This window comes from Echinops telfairi, unplaced genomic scaffold (genome assembly GCF_000313985.2).
Source record: "Echinops telfairi isolate 266 unplaced genomic scaffold, ASM31398v2 ScPeMD7_23;HRSCAF=83, whole genome shotgun sequence".
NCBI classification, from domain to species: domain Eukaryota; kingdom Metazoa; phylum Chordata; class Mammalia; order Afrosoricida; family Tenrecidae; genus Echinops; species Echinops telfairi.
In genome coordinates this window covers 85,903,930-85,929,684 of record NW_022103920.1, presented here as the reverse complement: position 1 = coordinate 85,929,684, position 25,755 = coordinate 85,903,930, and the positions used below count along the sequence as shown (strand labels likewise).

The window sequence follows — 25,755 nt, the reverse complement described above, 5'->3', positions numbered from 1 at the left end:
CACACTGAGGAGAACGAAGGTGACATTGCAAGTATCTGCCAAAGAGGTGATCCCGTAGCAGACCATACAGAATCCTGAGTTGATTATCAGTTTTAATCATAGAACAACATGGTTGTCGATTTTACTTACAGAATAATACGTGATAAAAATAGTTATAAATGCTAAACAGTTACAAATGGCTTAAGTATATTATTTCTTAGGCTGGATGAAGAATAACAAAATGATTTTATAACGTCTCAAACTTGAATTTGAAAATTATTAGTTACAATAGTTATCAGCAACTGAATGGGATTTTTTAAATGTTCCTTCCTTTTCTTTAACTCGACTTCACCCTCAAAAACGTGATGGATACAGGTTCACAAATACTACCTACCACAGTAGTGCAGGTGAAACACCAGAGAATCCGACAAACTCCGTGACAGCACAAATAGGGCAGCACTGAAATCCACCACATGAGGTCACAGCGTATGCTAATGAAACCACGTGATTCAAGGCCGCCTTGTACCTGAGCAAAACCGACAGCTCTGATCAGAGTACATTACAAAGTTCAAAGAGGAAATCGACATGAGGTTTTAGTCTTTGAGTTATATGAACGCATATCAGCTGGGCTTACAAACATGTTCTTGTCATAATGGAGGACTGGGACATTTTTAAACAGAGTAATAGATTTCTGCTAGAGCAGTGCCCCCAGATTTGTAGACATCCATCTTAGCGTCACCCTTTTGGCAGCTTCTCTTCCTGCAGTCCACACCTCGACACCCGGCCAGTGATGCCATACCATGGGACCCTCCTTTAGGCCATCCCAGGATCTGTAGCAGGTCAGACCACTCGGAGTCCTTGAATTCTCATGGATTAATTTTCTAAAGTAGATCCCAAGTCCTTTCTTCCCAGTTCATCTTAGTTTGGATACTCTGCTGAAACTCTTTGGCACCTCTACGACACACACGTTTTCACCCACAGACAGGGAGTGGCTGTGCATGAGGTGCGGGGACCCCTGCAGAGCGCCCACAGGGGAAGTAAGAATGCTACCACTGAACCACAACTGCCACAGCTGAAATACTAGGGTAGACCCCTGGAGTAGATCAATAAGCCTGGAGAATGGATGAGTCTTCTTAGAAGATCTCTGTAGAAAGAAGCTGAGAGTGAACACACCCAGGGGGCAAGGAGACAGGGACGGAGTAGCTGGAGAAATGTCAGAATATAGGACACTTACCTATACACGCTTGTGAAAAATCTCTCAATGGTTTATTTCTCTGTCTTTGAAATTCAGGACGTTTAACCAGTACAACCACCTCTGACTGTTCCCTGCTAACAAAAAGGACCAGACCACAACAATCTTTCGTGATATCTGGTCCAAAGACCATCTGTGGGCCAGAACATGCCTTGTGACTATAAATACTTTGATCGCTTTTATCGCCCAATTGCAACTGAACAAGAGATGCCAGTGAGAGAAAACATTTTATTCTGCAGAGTTCCCAAGATCAAGGGAGAGAGAATCTAGGTGTCTCACATTCCAGGTCACAGAGAGGGTAGTCTCTCTTCCAGTCTCTTCCACGCTACAGCGTCAAATGGACATGTTGGGAGTTCATTTGCGAACACATTGTGGACACAGGACAAAATGAATGCACAGTCGTTCTGATTGGCAACTTGAATTCTCCAAATGGCATCGGGCAAGAGACCTGTATGTCTCCAGAATAAATGGCCATGTGACCGTAAATATAAATAAAGCCTCTGACCACAACTTGAATGCTTAACCCAGCCAATAACACACACAAGCTGCCACTCACAGCTCAGATGAGACATTCCTGTAGTTAGGCCCTTCCCTCTTCGTGGGTGCATAACACCAGTTGAAGGCAGCGCCACAAACTGCCAAACAATTTAGCATTAAACGTTAAATCCTCAGGCTCAAGAAGTAGGATATTTTTATTTTCACATAGAGATTGGATTATAAGGACTCATTCATTCAGGTCCAAAGTATCCAAATACCTACCCACGCACTCCAAGGGAAAGGATGGTCAAATACTTGGTACCCATCACAGGCCGTGTTCCCCTGCCGGCCTCATCACCCACATCAAAGACACTGGTTATTAAATTCTCACTCGTTGCAGGACAACAATCGATTCATTGCATCACTTTGTGAATGCCCCGACCTTGCACCAAGGGAGGACAAATGAAACGGAAAACCTCTACAAGTTTTTTTATACCCAACTGCATTTGACAGTTGATGAAGAATCTGAGATTGTAGAATTCATTCATATTTGTGGAAGTAAAACCAACTCTTAGTAATCCCTTTTAAGATGTGCTCATTATTTCTGAGTCCCTGTGACCCAAAACACATGAAATGTCTTCCAGTTTATCCTCCACTCTAACCATCTCCCCGAGTGGATGCACAGAGCAGGCCAAATCCTCTTCCAGTGTCAAATTCCACCTAAGACGTAGAAGGCATAATTTCAACCCAAAAGGAGAAAGTTGAAAGTGATTCCCATTTAGATGCTGAAATGGGGGGACAAGCAGAATCCTTATAAGACGTGGATTTCCCAATCATTACGATGGGGGGAGGGGACAAAACAGGTTGTCATCTCCAATAACATTGTCAATTGGCGTTTCTTTTCAGTCATGCTGATAAAAAAAAAGGAAGATCAAAGGCAGACTCAGCAAGGGCAGTAATCTAACTTAAAAACAAATTAAAACAAGCCAGCTTTTTCAGTCTCGAAAGGCAAAATCTCTCAAGGAAGTACTCATCTAATAGGATTAAGCAAACACGGTGACATTTTCAAAACCTGGATAAAAGCAGATTCAGGTTTCAGAATATGCTTTTTTGCCAGACCTCTGGGGGCAGGGAAAGACTGTCTGACACAAAGATCATAGAAGCAACCTGTTGACATAACTGGAAATATGCAATTATACTGGCATGTTGCAATAACTGCATATTTCCAGTTATGTTAGCATGTTGCAATCACCTCAGTATCTCTTTTCTTTTGTACCCATTGCTACCCATACCTTCCCCGAGAGCAGTTATGCCAACAAAGGGCCGGTAGGAACAAGACTACGTGAAAAGGCAAAGCAGCCCCCTCCCGGCCCGCTAGTGACTGGTGGGATGGCGTCACTAACATGACTTCCAGGTACAGAGTGTATTCAGACAGAGCAGCCTGCTTCTCTGAGCTAAGGTTGACCCGGCCATGCCCTGTTCCATGATGCCTGTTGAGCCAGAATACAAGATCTTAAGATTACAGCGTGTCCCCTGCTCCCATGTGCGAAGCAGTCAACACTCTCTGGGGACAGACTGCCCTTTTCATCCGCTGGGTAGGAATTCTAGAGCATGGGAATGTCCTCATTTGCTATTGCTGCATCAGCATAATGACTTAGTTCTCAGTCCTATGGGAGAAGAACAACACTTAACACTTACACACCATGCTTTCCATCTTCAGGGTTCTTAGCCACGTTGAACTGTAATGTTATATTTCTCTCAGCAAGATCAAGGAATTCATTTCTAGTCCCTTTAATTCTCTCTCTCTCTCTCTCACACACACACACATACACACCAGCTATCAAATGATGGATCTCTCTCCCACACTTCCTAGATATACATTATTCAATCTCTTTAAAACAAAAAAAGTAATCAAATGCAAACGGTCAATTAACTCACCCTCCTTTTTAAAAGAAACTTCTCTTTCTTCTAGCATGGAATACAAAATCAGCACGCCCGCCCTTAGACGCGTGAGTACATTCAGCATCACTGCTAGGGATAGGGCTCCCGTACTTGACTCAGTTCTTTGCGGGTCACGGTCTTCTGTCTTGTCTTTGGCCACTGAGGAACAATGACTACTCTGTCTTGGAGGTTTCTGCAGAACTCTTCCAAACTCCATACTCGGATTTCATATAGATTCACTCCTGGCCTAGATGGGTCAATCTAATCTCACATCCTTTAACACAATGGATTCCCTGGGTGATGCAAATGGCTGGTATGCTCAGCTACTAGCAGAAAGATGATCGGACGTGCAAGTCTAAGAAACTAGTCTCCAGGGCAAAATGTCTGCTGAACCACAGCCTCATTTAGCCTGTGACCATAAATACTAGATGTGCCTCACTACCACTCTCACCCATTTTAATCAGGGACACAATAGGCAGACCCTCATATAATGGGAGAAAAATGTAAAATAGTACCTCAAAATCAAGTCTAGATCTAAACCTACTGGGCTGGTTGAGACTAGAGGATTCCTAAGACCATTGCCTTGAGAAACTCTTCAAAGCTTGAATGAAAAATAACTGCTGAAGTTCCCTAATAGCTAAAGAACCATTGGCTCCAAACGCAATGAATGTTATTCATAAGCACTGTGCTCCTCAAAAATTAAAATAACCTACACAAGACCAAACAGTCAACCATTCCTTTAAAACAAAGATGAGAATGCAAGAGGATGGGGAAACTAGACGAACAAAAAGGAAATAACCAGAACCAAAATAATGAGAATGTTTGTGCTTCATAAAGAATGTAACCAGTGCACCTGAACAACTTGGGTGGAAGTCGTTTCCCTAAAAGCACGATGAAATATTATATTTAAAAAATATAAACCCCGAAGCTCCTATGAAACAGTTCTATGCAAACACACCTGGGACTGTCATGAGTCAGAGACAACTCCACAGCAACTACTGGCGGTGCATGGCTAGTGCCGATGTCTCGCAAATTACATGTCCAGGTTAGCCTGCTCCTCCTGAGTCATATGCGCCTGTGTCTAACTGAAGTACAGCCAGAGTGCTCCTTAGACACAGGATGATGAAACTTCGTCTTGAATACTTTGGACATGCTGTCCGGAGAATCACAGCATGCTTGGTAAAGGGGCAGCACAAGAGAGGAAGGCCCTCATGAGAAAGGGCAGAGGTTCTCCACCTTCCTCATGCCGTGACCCTTTCATACAGTTCCTCATGTGGTGGTGGCCCCCCAACCTGATTTTCGTTGCTACTTCATCACTGTAATTTTGCTACTGTTATGAATCGTAATGTAAATATCTGACATGCAGGATGAATTTTCACTGTTACAAATTGAACAGAATTAAACATAATTAAAGCACAGGGATGAATCACAAAACAATATGTAATTAGATATTGTGAAATGTTTGTGTTTTCCATTGGTCTTAGGCGACCCCTGTGAAAGGGTCATTCAACCCCCAAAGGGGTCGTGACCCACATGTTGAGAACCACTGAGATAGATTGATAAAGTGGCTGCAACAATGGGCTCAAACATAAGGACAACTGTGAGATGGCGCAGGACCGTGCAGTGTTTTGTTCTGTTGCACATAGGATCACTATGGGTCAGAACTGACTCGGTGGCATCTACCAACAACAACAAATATCTAACTGCATGTCTAATATCCCCACTTAACAAGTCTAAAATCAAATGCTACAATTATTTCCTCTACCCTCCTTCTGTTGCAGATAACCCATCCTTCCTATTGCTCAGGTCAAATCCCTGGGTTTATCCTTGATTCCATTCCTTCCCCACATTGAATCCATCAGCAAATTCTCTGGGTCTACCTTCAAAATACATCCAGAAACTAACCACCCACGTTGTCACCACTTTGGACCAATCTGCCATCATCTTTCCCTCGGATTCTTTCAATATCCTCCTAACTGTTCCCTTGCTTCCAACTCATTCTAAAACATAAGTCACATCCCATCTTTTCTCTGCCTCCAATGGCCCCTCACCTCGTTTGAAGTAAAAGCTAAAGTCCTTACAACGGCCTACAGATGGTCATCCAAATGGCTCTTCCCTTCCACCTTCAGCTGACGAGCCTTCTCTAGGCAAACTGGCCTCCTGCTGATTCCTCCAGCACACAGGGCACCATCTGACTCCAGGGCACAGCATTTGTCCTCTTCACCTAAAACATTCTTCTCCCAAATATAAAGCTGGGTCACGCTTCTGCCTCGGGGCTCTGCTCAAATGTCACTTCCCAGAGATGCCATTCCATAACCACTCTGTCTTTTTCTCTGTAACACTGATTGCCATGTCACATATATTATATACATATATTATATTCACGTTTTCACGTGTTTATTGTGTGTCTTGCCCACTAGAAGTAAGCTACATGAAGACAGAGATTTTCACTGACTTTACTCAGTGATATATTCATCCCTTCATTGGACAATGCCTAACACAATAGGCACTTAAACTATATTTCTTGAATAAATAAAAACATGAACCAAAAGGCTCTCATCTATTTCAGGACATGAGCTAGCCTGTGTCCTAGACCATAGACAAGCTGAGATTTGTGATGCCTGCTGATGAGTTACAACATGCTTGTCTGTGCAAAAGAAAAACTCTTATTAAAGAGTGATAAGGCTAGGAGCTCATCCTAACAAGGAAAATTGAGACCACCAGAATGTGCTGTCAACTATAAATGTCTATAGATATAGACAGCAGGGTCTTCTAAACCAGTGACCATGACCAGTCTCTAGCCTGTGGTTACTCTGCGCACACACACTGGGATATGTTCAGAAACGGATGTCAGAATTAGAAGTGCAGTCTATAGAAGAGAGTTTTGTGGGCAGCCATGGAGCTAATCAAGGATCAACTAATTACCTGTGAGAGCCAGAACTCAACAGGATTGCCTTGGTTTTCCACATCTGGAAAGTTTTCTGCCTTTGACAGGATGCAACCTGACCACTTTTCTATCAGTCATTTTAGTGCAAAATATTGGAGCTTCCCTTTCTGACAGGTCAATGCATTATAGAGATTCCGGCTTTTGAAGTTTTACTGTATCCATTTGCTCCTGAACAGAATTTTCTAAATCAAACTACAACTAGACATTTAAAGGAGTGGAGAGGACCAGATCAAGCTTTCCAGAATGTTTGGCTAACAACTTAGGAAGTTCAAGCAAGGACCTATGTAACCAAAAATTTATAGCTAAATTAATCCGTCTTCCACTTGCTGAGGGAGCCAACCCAAGACCTTTGTGAGGAAAAACTGAGCAAAAAGAACCTGAAGAGAGTTGGAAATGTAGAGATTTTTAAAATGTATCCAAATGTGAAAGAAAAGAAGAAATAACTCAGGAATAATACTGTATGGATTGATTAAGCACTTTGTATTTCTCCTTTTAAAGCAGGAAGAACTGGATGGAATGACTACCTAGGGGTGCATTGAGCCAGAGGTTGGTAGAGGGAGAAACAAGGTCAAAGCAGCAGGTAAAAGGATGCTGCTGAATGAGGGAGCACCACCTTCTTCTACTCCTAACACACTGTCCTGTAGTTTCCAAAGAAACGCTGGTGCAGAAGGCATGGGCCCCGCCCACTTTGCTGCTGCCTGAGTTGCCATATAGGAGCCCACTCATACAGCCATGACAAATGGGGTCGGACTTGGCCCTTTGGTCTGAATAAGAGGAAAGAGGAACTTGAATCACCTGAAGCCTATCCAGACTCCAATGCATGCAAGTGAGGTTGGGATGTGAGATGGTTCCGGCCCACATGACAGAGCTATGACCCAAAATTGAAAAGAGAGAAAAACTATCTACATTAGTCCCTGTCCTCAACTTACCATGCCTAATTGTTTTCAGACTTAAGATCTAAGTACTTATATGCTCTTTCTCAACCAACAAGGAATTGGAAGCAACTCACAAAAATGTGTATCAAGAAAAACATTTTTTTAATTAAAAATCAGGACTATCAACATAGAACATATCAACTAGGGCTGAAAGTCTCATCCAAGTGTAGGAGGGGAGGGGTGGAAAACGTGTTCATCGGAGTGTTCTGAAAAGTAGGTTCATAAAGTTAAGCAGGAAACTTGGCTTCAAGTAATTAGCAGTCAAAGTAAAAAGGGAAACAGAGCCAGTTAGATGTTTGTTGGTGCCCAGGAGGAGGACAAACATTTCCATTCCTCAAGGTAGGAAAGCCGTTTCCTAGAATTCAGACTTGGAAGAATTGATGTAAGAGATCATGCATGTGGAGTGGGATATCTCAAACCACTTATCTACCAGGGCTCTTCCTGATGAAAAGCTCTAGAAAAATCAAGGGCCGACCAGGTGCCATTGAATAGATTCTGACCCGTGGTATCCATTTGCTCCTGTATCCATTTGCTCCTGAATAGAATTTTCTAAACCAAACTACAACTAGACATTTAAGGAGTGGGGAGGACCAGATCAATCTTTCTAGAATGTTTGGCTAACATCTTAGGCTAACATCTTACATGTTAACCTACAATGTAGGGTAACATCTTACATGTGTGTGACCATGTGCTCCAGAGCATTCTCAATCGCAGAAATAGATCACCAGCCCTTTCTTCCACAGTGCCTCTGGGTGGACTTAAGCCAACATCCTCTTTTTGTGGATAGTCAAGCACATTAACCACCTTCCCTGAACAGAAACTCCTTGGGGAAAACCCCTGAGGTAGTTAGTTTATTGTGCCAACCTGGCTGATAAACACATGTGGGGTTAATTGAAGGGCAGAGGGATAAGTGGCTCGGTGAGCCTCGCCTTTCTAGTTCCCAGGTTTCTTGCTTTGTGATAGTCTGACCAGGGTGCAGCTGCCTTAGCCAGTTCCCTGCTTCAGCTGGCAAAGCTCACTTCCTACAAGACATCCCCAAGGAGAAGCAGAATGGACCTACCCCAATGCAGCCCTGGGTGCTGGAACACCCGTGTGGAGACCCCTGCCAGAGCTGAGATGCTTATACATTCATTGACGTGGCTTTCCTCCTGCAGTCGGCATCATTGCCTCTGTTTTGTGAGATAGAGGAGGACTTTGTGGATTGGTGTCAGACATATGGGTTAATGTTGGACTTGTGGGCTTGGGCAGCACTGGATGGGGATGTTTTCTTGATGCACACTTAACCTCTATATAAAATTCTCTCTTATACATGAGTTTCTGTGGATTTGTTTCTCTAAAATACCCAGACTAACACAACCCCTCTATCAGAAATGAGGACAATGTGGACCAGTACCTATCTTTCTTAAAGTTCATCTAATCTACGAAGCCACCTTTAATGATCTTGGGGGGGAAATTAATTGAATCCACTTAAAGATTCATCTGCAAATGCCATGTCCATCTATTAAGAACAGCAAGATGAAACGAAAGGAAATTTCCTAGACTAGTCCTGGTGGCACCGTGATCACATGTTGGAATACTAACCACAAAAAAGGGTAGGTAGTTCAAAATCATCAGCCACTCCCCAGGAAAAAAATAAGGCTTTCTACTCCTGTAACGCACAGGGCAGTTCTACCCTGATCTATAGGGTGACGATGAGTCGGAATTCATTCAATGGCGGTTGAGTTGAGCAGAGTGAGATGAGTCGGAATTTATTCAATGGCGGTTGAGTAGAGTAGAGTGAATTGAGTTGAGCTGAGTTTTGAGGTCTTCTCCCCTTACTATCTCATGATGGCTGTTGTTATTGATATTGTCATTTTAATGGATTCCTTTTACAAGGACATGCCATCTGAGGGTCTTTTTATTTTTATTGATTGAATCCTTTTAAAGTGCTCAGGATTGTGTCTGGCAAGTAGTAAGTGCTATATGAAAGTTTGGTATTTGATTTTGTATTTTCTGGATGGTTGTTTAACATGGTGAATGTGATTTTTTATTAGTTGGGATTTAATACATATAAAAGATCATTCTATATTTCAATCATGTCAAGTAGAATTGTACAATTGCTACCACAATCAGTTTCTAATCATTCATTTTCCACATGGACTCCTTGACATCATCGTCCTTTTACCCCTCCATCAAAACTATACCCTCCTCCCCCAGAACCCCTTATTCTACTTGCTGTCCCTATAGGTTCATCAATCCTGGGTTTCATATACCAAAAAATGGGAAAGTATGTAACACAGCTTCAAGAAGGTGACGTCCATTGACATAACACCTCTGAGATACACGCTAATATGAATGAAACAAAAACCAAAGAAAACAATACAAACCAAAAATACAGAAAACCTTAGAATTCTGATCAGATCCAGCCTGTATCATGGGGGATCTACTTACAAAGTTTTAACTGTTCAAAGATTTATACCTTGGAGCTTCTCTACTCCTCTCTCCCAAGCACTCTGTTTAGTGACCACTTTCTTCCCGTCCCTCAATTTTAGATACGGGGAGGTCTCCTGAGGCTTACTTCCGACGTAGGTCCACAAATGAATCTTGGGCTCCCACTGTCATCCATTGCCTTCTGCCCATGAGATTCTCACAATTTAGACTCTGATACTGATCCCTCCTTTGACTTTGGATGGTATGGTTCGCAATCCTTCATTGACAGATGTTGGTGCTGCTTCCATGTGGACTTAGTTGACATTCACTTAGATGTCTGCTTGTTTGGAGACAAGCCTTTAAGATCTCAGACACTATTTTATTGGATAGTTGGGCACCATCTAATTTCTTCACCACATTTTGCTATAGCACCGTATCTTCCATGTTCCCTTCCTGAGGACAAGTCTGCAGCAGGGCCATGATGTAAGAACTAATTGTTCTTAAGCTGGAACTAGGATTTAGTGCAAGCCCAAAACTCATTCCTGGATCTAAGCTTTTTTCTTTTCTTTTCTTTTAATTTGCTGTAACTATGTCATATCATTCCATAGTTCAGTCACATCAAACAGAATTGCACATTTTCTTCATACTTTTCCTTCCGGGACTCCTTGACACCATCTCCCCCATCCCTCTATATTCCTCCTGCCAAGGAAACCCTTTCTCTATCTGCTTTCCCTATAGGTTCAGCGTCCCTGGGTTTCATTTACTGAAAAACAGAGAAACAAATAACACAACTTCAAGAGGGTGACCCCCAATGGCGACACACCTCTGAGATGCACCCCAATATGAACAAGCATAAGCAACATATAACAGGATGACCCTCACAGGATTGCTGGAATAATACATATTTTAATATAGCATATAGGGCCTTGATGTAGCAAGGCGTATCAAGAGTGGTATACTGTTGGTTGGCGGACAAACAAGGCCTTGCATTTTGGTTTTTTTAATGTACTTGATTTCAGTCTGGTGTAAATAACAAAGCAATTATAAATAAATAAAAATAAGCTGATGGGGATTTTATACCTTCCACCATTTTCATTTCCTCAGCAGCCCCTCCTGAGTAAAAGCCCCTGGCTAGTATGATGTGAGAGTCTGACAGGAACAAGCTGGTGAAGGGGGATTATTATAATTCCACCCTGAGGATGATTCAAAGGCTTTGAAACACTCAGAAGACTATCAGAGCCTTTTAAAATGTCCTTTGTAGGTGGGCAGCTGGAGTTTCAGAATCCTAACTCCCTCCTTGACCTTTCCTACAGAGTGATTTTAAAATCCCAGCACAACGTTAGGATAAAAGCTGAATACTTCCCGAAGCAATCCATAAACTGGATCTCCTACATGGTTAAAAAACCGGACAGCTCAAAAAAATCTGCACCATAGTTAACCCATTAGTCTCAACAGCAGCAGATGCTCGTTCGGTAATGACCAGAAAATAATCATGCATTTCACAGAAAACGACCAAGAAGATTGTGGCAAACTGCCCGTTACAACCAGGACCCAAATCAGATGAAATCCCTTCCCCTGCTGCTTCCAGGATGCTCCTGAACTTTTCTTCTGTTACTCACAGCCTGTGTGACACGTCTCGCTGGGATCGGGTGATACAGACTCACAGCGACCCTACAGGACAGGGTAGAACTGCCGTGGTGGGTTTCCGGCACTGCAACTCTTTATGGGGGTAGAAAGCCCCATCTTTCTCCAATGTAAGGCTTAGGATAAACTATTCATCAGAAGGAAACAACTTGTTACACCTACAAACGTTTGTAAGTTTATGTGTCAGGTTCTGCTTAAATTTCATATTTCAGTCACCTGCCTATTTAAGATTTATCTCACTTTGAATGCATTCCCTATCAGAGATTCAGAATTGTCTTTAACCATTAAACCAAACCCTGTGGAGGGGATCCCAACTCAAAGCGGCCCGACGGGACTGCCCCCATAGGGCTTGGAAGGTTGTAACTCTTTACAGAAGCAGCTTTGCCACCTCTTTCTCCCCAGCCTCCAGACAGAGGTTTCCAGCGGCGCATGTCCGAGGGCGCCGCTCGCGGGCTTTGTACAAGCACACCTACCCGCTTGCTGCTCTCCTCCTCCTGGGCTTTCCTGAACTCCTGCTCCAGGGAGCAGTCCAGCTCGTTGAAGAGGCCCACCTCCTCACAGTTTTTCAGGAACCTCGTCGGAGTCGGGGTCTGATCTGAAAACAGAGACCGAAAGTTCGTCAGTGGGGTCTTTGGGTCCAAAGTCAGTGGCCAATATGAATGCAATGTACTGGTCTGCTCCCCTCCCCCTCTAAGTAGGATACCATTACCCTGTGAGCCCTGAGGTGCAATGGTTCCAGGCCTGCTTGCTAATCAAAAGGTTGGAGATGTTGAACCCCTCTGTGACCTGCTCTCCTAAAACTTGACAGCCTTGGAAACCCTCCCACAGGGGCCTCCCGAGTGGGAATCAACTTGAATGCACACAACAAGAAGTAACCATCCACCACCCTCGAGCCCTTTACATAAAAGAGAGGCATGTTCACAAATAGGACTGCAATTTTGGGAAGGTTATAGCACATGAGGACATCCATTAACACACACACACACACACACACACACACACACACCCCTGGACTGAACTTCAGGAGGTCCTCATCATATACATTCTGGGGACCGTATCTGTTGCAAACACTTTGCAACATGGCCTTTTCTTAAAAAGGGACTTAGCTGGAAAATGGCAGTGATGGCTCAAAAATTGAAGGCAGGACGATTAGAAACAACATTTAAAAGAATGGATTTCAAGCTATCATCTGATCATAGCCCTACTATATGAAAACTTAGTTCTTACAACATGGCTCTGCTTGGTATTCATCCCTTATGAAGAGGTCACTGAAGACATGGGTGTCATAGCAAAGTGTGGTGAAGAAACTAGAGGATGCCCGGCTATCATGAAGAACAGCATCTGGGGTCTTACAGTCCAGTCTCAAAACAAGCACCCATCTAAGCGAGGAGCCAGCTACGTCCACACAGAAGAAGCACACCAACTGGTGTGATCAAAAGATAGCTAATAATAAAAACCAAACCCGGAAAAATGAACAGTACCAGAGCCCAGATCTTAAATACTATGGACAGTGGTTACTGCAAACTCCATTTACAGAGTCACTTCTGTAGGATGAACCTCCAGTGAATCCCCAATACTCATTGGCTAGAAATGAAAATGACCCAGAAATCAGATGGTGAGCATTGTAAAGGGGGTTTCAGCAGGCTGTACTCAGGCTGGAATGTAACATCTTGTAATATGACCTCCCCACAGACCTGAAGTGAACTTACTCTACACTTTTAATATTCTCGGCTTTCTATTGGAATGAGGTCTCTATTGCTTTTAAATGGCCATTTTTGATGGATCCTTGCTTGGTGTATGCCCTCCTCTTCTTCTTCTTCTTTTTTTTTGAATTTTTAACTTTGGGTTTTATTTATTATTTTTTAAATCATTTTTTAGGGGCTCATACAACTCTTATCACAATCCATACAGACATCAATTGTGTAAAGCACATTTGTACATTCATTGCCCTCATCATTCTCAAAACATTTCCTCTCCACTTAAGCCCCCGGCATTAGGTCCTCATTTTTCCCCTCCCTCCCCACTCCCCCCTTCCTCCTGAGCCCTTGATAATTTATAAGTTATTATTTTGTCATATCTTGCCCTGTCCAATGTCTCCCTTCACCCACTTTTCTGTTGTCTGTCCCCCAGGGAGGAGGTCACATATAGTTCCTTGTAATCGGTTCGCCTCGACCCTTTCATACAGTTCCTCATGTTGGGGTGTCTCCCAACCATAAAATTATTTTCATTGCTACTTCATAATTGTTATTTTGCTACTGTTATGAAATGGGTAACCCCTGTGAAAGGGTCATTCGACCCCCAAAAGGGTCGTGACCCACAGGTTGAGAACGGCTGCTGTTAGGAAAACTGGAATACGAAGATACAAAATTGATTGTGACAATGACTGCATAGTCCTTCTTGATATGATTGAACCATTGAATTATGTGTATGTTAACTACAAAAAAAACCAACTTAGCTAAAATCCATTCTAAAAATCTGTTGAACCAATTTTAGGCTGACCATAGGGCACTTGAAAGAAAGAAGAATATTTTGAGAAGTTGTATATCAGGCATGAGCTTGTTCATTCCTTTTTCTTACTGGAAAGGAAAAATTTAGCAATCACATCTCTTATTCTGAGAGTTGCCCAAGGAGGAGAAAAGGTTCCAAGTCAAACACATTCAGCTTTCATTTTTAATTTTATGTTTTTGCTTTACTATAGTCAAAAGCATGTTCTGAGAATGCTCTTTAAGACTAATAGAATTTCTTCCACCTTCTTGGTTTTCTAGAAGATAAAATACTTTAAAAAGCACTGCTTGTCGCTTAAATTTATGCAGCATTTTTTAGTTTATAAAACTTTCTCACACCTTTTCTAGAACCTAGGTCTCCTAAGATCTCATAAGATACTTGGGAAAGAAATTATACTTTCATAATCATTGAGGACCATCCTCTCCCTTGATAATGGCGTACTAGAGTTGACATGGAGAAGAATGATATTTTATTTGTGAAGATGTGTCAATCAATCCTCGTTCTGGAATTTAAAACACCGTGTAAATTGCCCTTTTCTCGGAAACAGGGTACAACATAGAGCAGACAGGGGAAGGAAACCTGGTCATATGGGATGGTTTGCAAATGAGGAGAACAAAAGGGCAAAGCAATTAAGGGTGGTACAGTACAGGTGGTGACACCAGGATTATCAGCAAAGACTCAGGGCTACTTCCTCTATACACACCTATTATTCCTATCTTAGGCTACAGCAGATATTGGTAATTGATTCCCACACTTGCTGGCTTGATCTAAACCAGTGGTTCTCAACCCCTTTGGGAGTCAAACGACCCTTTCACAGGGGTCACCTAAGACCATCGGAAAACACATATTTCCAATGGTCTTAGGAACGGAGACACTGCTCTTCTATCCGTCTCCAGAAGGGTCCGCCCACATGCAGATACGCCCATGTGAAGACTGTTACCCGTGCTACACCATGCTTCAAGACAAAAGTTCATTTATTTATCATTAGAAATAAATATTTCACAATATATAATTACATATTGTTTTTGTGATTCATCACTATGCTTGAATGATGTTCAATTTGTAACGATGAAAATATATCCTGCATGTCAGATATTGACATGTCTATTCATAGCAGTAACAAAATTACAGTTACGAAGTAGCAATGAAGATAATTTTATGGTTGGGGCTCACCACCACATGAAGGACTATATTAAACGGTGGAGGCATTAGGAAGGGTGAGAACCACTGATCTAGATTCAATCTCGAAACTTTTCACACCAGTCTCTAAGCCAGCACCTAACTGGAGGCTGTTGTCGAGTTGAAACCAATTAACCAATCATGCATTCTCTTTGGTGGTGCGATGAGATAACCCTCGGACTGCTAACCAAAAGGTAGGCAGTTCAAATCCACCAGCTGCTTCTCAGAGAAAGATGAGGCTGTCTGCTCCCAAAAAGACTTAGTCTCAGAAACTTTATGTAGGTTCTATGAGTCGGAATCTATTCTATGGCAGTGTATCTGGTTTTTCTGATTTGTACTCTCTTTATAAATTCCCATTATTAGCAAGAAGCTAGAATTACATGTATTTTTCTAAGCCATTCAATAAATTACTCTCAGTAAATTGTTCATGAGAGTCAAAGAATATATGAATAACCCTAAAGTTCAAAATGGCTTGAAATCCCCATGTAGTCTACTCTTCAGAGATAAGGTTCTCTTGTTTCTCCTATGAGCAGGCAACACGCCCAACTGCTAAGCACTAAGCACTTGGATTCCAATGCAGCTACCCCTCCTGGCACTCCTCCTCACTAGTCCCCCAAACACTGAGATTGCTCTGTCATACACAGAAAAAATACCACCAAAATAACCAACCACACTCCTTGCTGTTGAGTCGTTATCTACTCAAAGGATCCTAGAGGAGACAGAAGAACTGCCCATAGGATTTTCAAGGTTGTTAAATCATTAGAGATGCAAATTGCCTCCCCCCCCCCCTGCAAAAAGAGTGGCTGGTGGGTTCAGAATGCTGACCTTTCCGTTAGCAACCGACAGCTTGACCTTTGAGGGAGCCACCAGGGCTTCTAGAACCTACCAAACACCAAAAAGAACAAACTCATTGCCATCGAGTCAATTATGATTCACAGTGACCCCACAGGACAGGATAGACATGTTCTTGTTGGTTTCCTAGACTACCAATGGTTACGGGAGTAGAAAACCCAGGCTGTCTCCCACAGAGCAGCTGGTGTTTTTGAACTGCTGATCTTATGGTTGCAAGTTCAATTTGTGAGCACTGCGCCACCAGGACTCCTAGAAGCTACCAAAGATTATCATAAATTGGGAATAATAAATAAGGTGTGTGTGAAGAGCTGGATTTCATTGACAATTGTTCCATGAGCTCATCAATTGATTTATTAATATTTTCAACATCTATATGTCCAATATAAACATGTTTGTTATGTGTTGTGTGTGTATAAAAGACAAAATTAACATTTATGCAGCAATCAAAGTAGACAGACATTTTCACACACCTTATCTGGAATCTAGATCTAACTGTAGTAAAGACAGTGGATATGATTTTAGAAATGGAGAAATAATGTGTGCAATCCTAAGTGCTTGGTACATAGTCATACAATTTATAACCATTAACAATTAATCACTATGACTTGCCATCAACCCACTGGCAGTGAGTTTGGTTGGGGTAGGTGCTATTTTTAGTCCTTGGATGCAGCAAGTAGTTCTGTGGTTGGCGGCTAACTGAAAGGTTCGCAGTTCCAGTCCACACAGAGGCACAGAAGAAAGACCTGGTGATCTACTTCTGGGGGAAAAAAATCAGTCTTGAAAACCTCATGGAGCGTAGTTCTACTCATCATCATCAGCAGTGAGACTCACCTGGAGGGCAATTTGGGGTGGTTGGTTGGTTTTTAAGTGAGACTTGAACCTTTCTCCGTCTACATACAGCACGCTCCTCTGACTCTCCAGTCTTGATTTCAGAGCTCAGTTGCAAGTGTTGGCCATGAAAAATGAGTTTTCTGCACTAAAGTGTCAGTGGACAAGACCAAGAGTGAAAATAAAAGTGTGTGCATGTGTGTGTGAGAGAGAATGTAATCTTTTTATTATTGAGGGCTTACTCTGCCTGATATGGTGAGCTAAAGGCTTTAAATACACCATCTCATTCATCTTCACACCAAACATATTAGGTAACAGCCAGTTTTGCCTGTTTTACCTATCTGCTTTAGGAGGAAATTGAAACTCTCTACAGGAAATTCAGTCACATAATTTTATTTTTAATTAGAAAAACCTATGGTTCTTTTGAAATACCTTGGAATCATTTCCTTACTGCATACAACACAACTGCATGATGGTCCTACGGACTCTACTACCTTGCAGAAATATTTTCGCCAATGAGAAATCTAAGAAAATATCACATGGTACCATTGGCTTGTGCCCTTGAGTTAATTCCAACTCCTGTCACCCCCATGTGCCACAGAGCAGAACTGCTCCGTAAGGGTTTCAGGGTCTGTACCCCTTACGTAAATAGGTCACCGGTACCTTTCGTCCACAGTTCCACTGTGTGGGTTTACACGGATGTCGAACACCCAAATACAAGCTATGTGTGTCACCCAGATAGCTGCATGGAGAGCTGAAATACTGACTTCTTGTCACCAATGGGGATGAATACAGGCTTAAATGTGCCTCCTATTCCTCTTGCTGCTTAGCTGAAAATGTACATTACAGCCCTTGATCAGAGGTAGGGGGGGGGAATGTAATTCTAGAAGGCTGCTTAAGGCATGTGAACTCTGAGCTGAGTTCATGAAATGGTCCATGAAATAAAACTCAGGCTACCATATGAGAGACCAAGCCCCAAGCCAAGTTGAGAGATGTTTTGCTTCTCCTCTGAAGTGAAATTATTCCCAGATACCATCACACACCGACATGTATGAGCAGAGTCGCGGAAGGAGAACAGTACAGAGATGGTAATGACACTGTTCATCGTCACAGGTCTATCAAAAACAACAGGGAAGTCAAGGGTATAGTCCAGCGGAGCCCTGGGCAGTAAAGACAGCTGTTTCCCTTTCCATCCCTGGAGCAGAAGACCCAGGAGAAAGTCCCAGAGCTGTTATCGAATGGAACTTTCTTTGCTGTAGGATAGAGTTAGGTAGAAGCAAAACAGATACCTAGATCCACATTTGGAATAGATAAGGCACATTGTTCCTAATTTTTAATTTGTTTTCTGCTGGTGAATGAGCTTTTCTTTCCAGTTACAACAGGAACCAGAAAGTAGGGCTTAAGCTTTGTTTTAACATTTATTAGAATTAATATGGGGGGGGGGGGCTCCAGTTGTCTTTGATCCCACGTGGTCCCAGTTCCGAGTAAGCCAGGAAATGTGCAAAGGTTCAGGAGGACAGTGAAATCTATCAGCAACTGAAATAAAAGAGACAGAGTTTCCCAGCCGCATGAGTGCCCTGTCAAATAACTGGCCCTGCTGAAACCAGAGCTGGAGTTAGAGGGTCGTATTCATGGCCATAAATTAAAATTCTGGTAAACCACACTTTATTTAGAAACAAAGAATGAAGCAGTTAGCTATAGTGCCAGCAATTACTCTAGCCTGAATAATAATGGTTGATGCTTTATTGATGGATGAAATCTAAGGTGTAACACTGGTGAGGCGTAACACTCCAACTGGCCACAGCTGATGATAACGATAATTCAATGATAGAATGATTGTTTAAGTTCTTCTCCCCGAACTTTTCTTTTGGTGTTATCACCGTGGTGATGATCCAAGACTACAGCCTCCACATAAGGAAATCAAGGTCCCCGTAGCTGGACCAATAAGCAACAACATGATAAACAGAGAGTAACACTGAGGTCAGCAAGGAAGCCCTTTGACTTGGATGCACGATCAATGCCCAGGGAAGCAGCGGTCAAGAAGTCAAACAACAGACTCTACTGGGAAGATCAGCTGCAAATTCCTCTTTAGAGTGTCTTTAGAGCCAAGAAGTGACTCTGAGGACTAACGTGTGTACCATCCAAGTCATGGTATTTTCAACCACCTCAGATACATGGAAAAGTGGACAACGACTACAGAAGCCTGAAGAGGAAGGAGTGAAATGGAGTGATGGCATTTGCAAAGAATATGGGCAGTTCTGTGGATTTCCAGAAGAACAAACCCATCTGTCTTAGACGTACAGCCAGGATGCTCCTTCTGAAACACAACGGTGAGTTGGCTTAGACTTCGAACATCTTCTCAGCAGAAACCAGTCCCTGGAAAAGGATGTCATGCTTGGGAGTTCAGAGGGTCAGCAAAAAGAGTAAGAAGCCCTTCAAAGAGATGGATTGCACAGTGGCTAGCAATGAGCTCAGGCACGGTACTTGTGAGGACAGCACGGGACCGGGCAGCATCTCACTCTGCTAGCCCTGGTTTGGAGATATGTAGACTCCAGAGACCTGACCATAACTCCAGGGAGGACCACTGCGAAGGGAGAAGGACATACGCCCAAATCGCAGAGTCACAGAAACTTTGATTGTGAGTTTGAAAGTGATATGCTGCATTCTTTTTCTAAGTGTGTCCTGAGGTTGCATAGACACTTGGGTGTCACTCTCCCACCCCGGTTCTGAGGAGAACAGAACACTTGGGGCATGTGCGCCTAAGACGTCTTACCCCTTCTCCTATTGGTCCCACCTGACATGGTTGGTTTATTGTTAACCAATAGGACAAGAAAGAAGGGTGCTGATTTTTAAATCCTTTGCAAATTTTGTCATATTTTAGTATCTGATGCATTCCTGGAATCATGAGCCTGCTTCTTGAATAAAGGAAGGCTTTAAGATCCTTAAGTAAGCTGAGGAAAGGATCCTCACCCTGCTGAGCCTCTACTTGTGACTCCAAGAATGTTGGCAACAAGATTCAGGAGTTCCCCCATGGCCAATGGGAAATTACCCACCATATTGCAAACAGAGCAGGACAAGTATAGCACTACAAATATTTTTTTCTATGAGATTCTCAGTGCTTTTCCAATCAGGCCCTAGTCTGCCTTGCCTCGAGAGCTCCAGCTGCAAGGGGTATGGTGACCCCAAAGTGAAGCTGAGTGACAAGCACACAGTGAAAGCTCGAAAAAGCTGATTCTTCTTTTAAGAAGTGTTTAGTCTGTTCAACATTTAATAGTAGGCTGCCACCCAACTCCATTTCAGAGCTGCACTTGAGCTCTATGTTTGTCCTTGTTTCATTTTCCTCAATGATAAAAAAGGCCAAGGGGCAGATCAGTCATCAATTAAATACCAAAACAACAGAAATAGGAAGCACAGGGCATCCCTTACATAACCAGAAGATGGCCACTGATTATGGAAAATGTTCTCTTCTCTTGGTCTGATATCATCAACTGTGATATTACTAAAGGGTGATGTAAAGTCGCCTTACATTATATTATAATAAATTGATTTCTCTCCTTTTCACTGTAGTTCAAGGTGACTCTGACTCATAGCGACCTTGTAGGGCAGAGCAGGGCTGATTCATAGGATTTCGTAAGTTATCAATCTTTTAGGAAGCTGAGTGTCTCATCTTTCTCCCGTGGCACAGCGGATGGATTCAAACCTCTGACCTTCCAGTTAGCAGTGCAGTGCTTAACCCAGGGCTCCCATTAAATCCATCCAAAACCCCCTCCAACTCCTTGCCATTGAATCGATTTCAACTGATGGTAACCCTACAGGGCAGAGTAGAAATGCCCTGTGGCTTTCCAACAATGTGACCTTTTTTACCAAGTAGACCGTCTCCTCTTTCTCTGGCGGACTATGACCTTTTGGTGAGCAGCCCAGTGCTTCACCCACTGTGCCATCAGGGCTTCTATTGAACGGACCATGGTGGTGTAGTAGTTGAAGTTCACAGCTGCTAGCCCAGGGGGCTGTCATTTGAATGCACCAGTCTCTCTGCAGGAGAAAGATGAGGCTGCCCACTTCCGTAAAGATGTAGAGTCGTGGAAGGCCTACAGGGCGGTGCTCCTCCGCCCTATAGGGTCGCTGTGGTAGTTGGATAATGGTGTAGCAACTTGAAGATGTATAAAGGTGTAGGGGTGAAACCCAACCTGTCAATCAGCCTGATGCTGTCTCCTTGGGGGTGTGGCCTTCTTAGGGCACTGGGAACTGCCCTCTCTCTGCCACTTTCCCTTCTGCCTGCTCGAACTTTGCCATTGACCCTGAGAGTCCCTGGAGGCCTGCCACGTTTCCACTGACCTTGGGTCCACACGACTCTGCTCCTGCTCCCCCCAGCCTGTGGTCTTCCTGCAGTGTGCACCACTGCATGTGGCTGCGTGAATCTGAGGAGGGACTTCTGGGCTAGCATCAGACTTATGGACTTGCATTAGACAGGGCTGGGATGTTTTCCTGACATATAATTACTTCTTGATGTACAGCTCTGTCTTAGATGTCTATGAGTGTCGCAGGATTTGTTCCTCTAGTCAACCAGGCCGAACACAATCTCTGTGAGTTCAGAATCAATCAACTTGCTGGCAATGGGTTCATAGTACTTCAAAAGCACTAATTCAGGGCAGTTATATGAAAGGTCATTAGAATTAGTAAACATTCCAATTACAGTCCATTTAAAGACAATGCGTTTACTATTTTCATGTCAGATTCAGCCAATAAAATGTGGCTTATTTGAATTCCTCAAGCGGGCCACTCAAATCAATAGAGGAAAACATGGGAAATGACATACCTATTTGGAGTTCTCTAAAAAGATATTGCCTGGGGTCTTTTTTTCCTATAACTTATAGACGCCCTGTATATTTATAGGTAGTATAGTGGTTATGCAATGCACATGGTTAGCAGCTCAAAACCACCAGCAGCTTCTTGGGAGAAAGACTGGGGGTTTTTTCTTCTCCCATAAACAGTTAGTCTTGGAAACCCATGCGGGGGGATGTCACTATGAGTCAGCAGTGACTCGATGGCAGTGAGAGATTATATTTAGTTTCATGAATCTTTCAACATGTTCATTTTTTTCCTTAAATAATCCAACTTAGTCCCCATCTGAATTTTAATAAACACCTAATTAAGAAAGACAGTTTACATTAAATGAATTTCAAAATATAAAAAACTGACAGGCGTCCATGGAATTTTAGACAGGCTCCTTCTTTACAATGAGTATACCTTTTGCGGAGGGTGAAGATACACTAGGATTCTCTCACTGACACTAATCCTGCTATTTCTCTGAGTTTGTCCCAAGAGGAAGCGGCACAATGGAAAAGCACCAGTGAAAATCGGGGTGGGTCAGTGATTTGCTTTTCATAACAGCTGTGACAGCTTAAACCTCATTCTGGCTAGAGTGATGGGGCACAGTCACAAACTCAGGAATTGCTAGGATTTATGGCTAAGGTGACTGGGAACTGGGTGACGGGATGTCCTTAACTTTCCCTAGGAGTAGATTAGAAGGTGCCTGGTCATGTAACGCTAACTGCAAGGTCCGCAGTTCACAACCCCTAGCCCCTCCTCAGGAGAAAGACGAGGCTTCCTACTTTTCTAAAGAGCTACAGTCTTAGAAACCCACGAGGGCAGTTCTACCCTGTCCTATAGGATCATTAGGAGTCAGGATCAACTTTAAGATGGTGAGTTTGGGCAAGGGTGTCTCCTATACCACATCACCACATGCTCATTGGGTCCAGAGAACATCGGTTTAAATTGAGTAACATTACTCATCCATTAAAAAAAAAGAAAAAATGATTACCTTTGAGTCGATTCTGACTCATAATAACCCTATAGGACAGGGTAGAACTGCCCCCTGTGAGTTTCTGAGACTGTTGCTCTTTTTCCAAGGAGTCCCTGGTGGTTTCAAACGACTGACCTTGGAGTAGCAGCCCAACTCACGCCCACTAGGCCACCAGGATTCCTACTCAGCCGTGGGCTATCCCAAGTCTTCCATTGATGATCAAGCAGAATTTTTAATTAACTGAGAGGGTGAGAAAAGTCTGGTTTCAAATGTAAACTACAGGATCCAAAGTGATTGTCTTTTCAACCCAAGTCATAAAATCAGCTCTGAATAGTGGAAGTTACAACTCCACATGTTTGTCCTCCTGCACTGCTCTGTCCAGAGAAACATTTCCAGATGAAATATGCTAAAAGACTTGTATATGTAAAAATTTGGAGAACTAGGCCTCCAAGGTATTCAGGTTAAGTGTCTGAAACCCTAATTTTTTCTTGACTATCTAGAAACATGGATGAAAAAGTGGAAATTCCTATAAATCCTAACAACCACTTATGTTCTACATGTCAGAAACGATGAGAAAATCTGATTTTTTAAGCAATTCTTTGATCCTCTCAATGTCAATGTATTACTATAATCTTCTGAAAAGTGTTTACTATGCTATTTTCCATTGATGACTATCAAAAAGATAAGCAGCCCACAGGTTTATGACCAAATATAATCTAAGACCCCAACATGTCCTTTGTATATGTTTATAGTGAGAAAATTATAGGCTGAGGGAGTTTGGACAAATTGTTGATCATTTTTATCATTCTCCCTAATAAATGAAAAACCAGAGGAGGAATGATAATGTTGCAATGTGTGTCAAACAGGGGGCACAATTACTTCAAAGGAGGTTACTTTGAAGACTAAGATATGCCTGACTAAGCCATGGTATTTTCCATCACCTCATATGCTTGTGAAAGTTGAACATTGAATAAGCAAGACTGAAGAAGAATTTGATGCATTTGAATTACAGTGCTGGCAAAGAATATTGAAAATACCATGGGCTGCCGAAAGAACAAATCTGTCTTGAAAGAGGTACAGCCAGAATGCTTCTTAGAAGTGAGGATGGTGAAACTTCATCTCACATATTTTTGGTATATTATTAGAGAATAACATTTCCAGTCCTGGAAAAGGACACCATGCTTGGTAAAGTGGAGGGGCAGCGAAAAAAAGGGCAAGACCCTCGACAGGATGGACTGACACAGTGGCCGTGACAATGGGTTCAACCACAAGAACAATAGATCGTGGGATGTCACAGGACTGGGTGTGGCGATGCTGCTGTACATAGGGTTGCTATGAATTAACCAATTCACTGGGCACCTAAATACAACAACAATTGTTATTACTATTATTATTATCGGTCTGCTCTGTAATATAAGCTGTCTCTATTGTCCTCTGTTAAATAAAGATTCAATTAATTTTCATGGTCACACGAGGACCTTCGCCATCAATGGACTTAACAAGAAAACTAGGTAGGATAGGCTGTGTGTTGTTGTTGTTCTATTTATTTACTCAGTCAGAAAACTAGTAAAATCAGTTGTTACCAAGTCAATTCAGACTCATGGCAACCCTGTGTACTTCAGAATAGAACTGCCTTCCACAGGGTTTTCGTGGATCACAGCTCATAGGGATATCACATGTTACATCATCAGCACTCTCTTTCAATGTGTGAGTGAGTGAGTGAGTGAATGAGTGAATGAGTGAGTGAGTGAGTTCAAACCCATGGGTGAGTTTGAACCACCAATTTTGAGATTAATAACCCAGTGCTGAATTGTTTGCTCTATCCAGGAACTCCATCATTGAAGTTCATTGTCAAAAAGAATTTAAAGTGGATGTACTCAGTCTCTCTATAGATTTTCTCTAGAAATAGCCAGTTATTGAATAGGCTTTGTAGCCAAGAACCATGAGCAATGGAATTAGGCTTGATCCTGATGATTCGACTCTTTGAAATCAATGTTCCACTTCATTAGAAAGTGTACTTATTTACACCGTGGTGGTAGTTGGGGCTAGAGCCTGGCACTAGAAATAAACTCTGATTCTAGATCCAAAGCAGGAGCAGAGTTGGATTCGGAAGGACTGTATTGTCATTTGTAGTGGATGTCAGTTGGAGGGAGATGAGACTCTAGTCAGGAAATTGGAAAGAGGGAGGTAGGCTCTCTTGACTCTCCTTTCAAGTGGTGGCCCCCTATATAATGGGCTGCATCCAACCTGATCTTTCCATGTGATCTTACTAGTCCCAGTCCCACCATGCTCACAAGTCGGGAGAAAGGAGCCCTGACAGGACAGTGCTGACCATCAAGTCTTGGCTCCCACAGAGAGGCTTGCCCACACCACACGCCTTTAGGAAGCCTTTCACCACTTACTGGCATATTATCATGTTTTATCATCACCTGGCACTTGTCACTAAAGAGTATTTCATGTTTCTTTTTTTTTTTTTCATTGATGTTTATTGTCTATCTCCCTTCCTACCAGCTCTTTGCCTTGAGGGCAACGAGCTCCACAAGGAAAGAACCGTCATCTGTTAGAGAAATATTTGGCAGCATCTCCAGCACCTAGCACAGTACGATACCTATGGAAAGTCAATCTTTCTAAAATTTTAACAGCTATATTAATATAGAATTCACATATCATACAATTCAATGGTTTAAACATTTTAAAGTCATGTCATCCGAGAAGAAAGTAAAAGGAAATAGAGGAAAAAACTAGGAGGCAACAGGCATTTCTAGAGGTCTAAATAAAGGCATGTACTACGTAAATATATTTATATATGATGATGGGGAAACAAATCTATGTGCATATATTTATAGGTTTAGTATTAAGGTAGCAGATGGACATAGGGTCTGCACTCAAGTACTCCCTCAATGCAAGAACACTTTGTTCTATTAAACTGGCATTCCATGATGATCACCTTCCCAATATGATCGCCAAAGACAAGTGGGTGTATAAGCAAATGTGGTGAAGAAAG

The 25,755-nt window shown here is 42.5% G+C and overlaps 1 protein-coding gene across 1 annotated transcript in view; it reads right to left on the bottom strand.

Moving 5' to 3' along the window:
- CREB5 (cAMP responsive element binding protein 5) overlaps window positions 1–25,755 on the bottom strand; it is a 390,923-nt gene that overhangs the window by 350,220 nt on the left and 14,948 nt on the right. Inside the window, exon 3 of the mRNA XM_004702744.4 lies at window positions 12,058–12,179. Coding sequence (XP_004702801.1) covers window positions 12,058–12,179 — 122 coding nt within the window. The remainder of the gene's footprint in view (window positions 1–12,057; window positions 12,180–25,755) is intronic.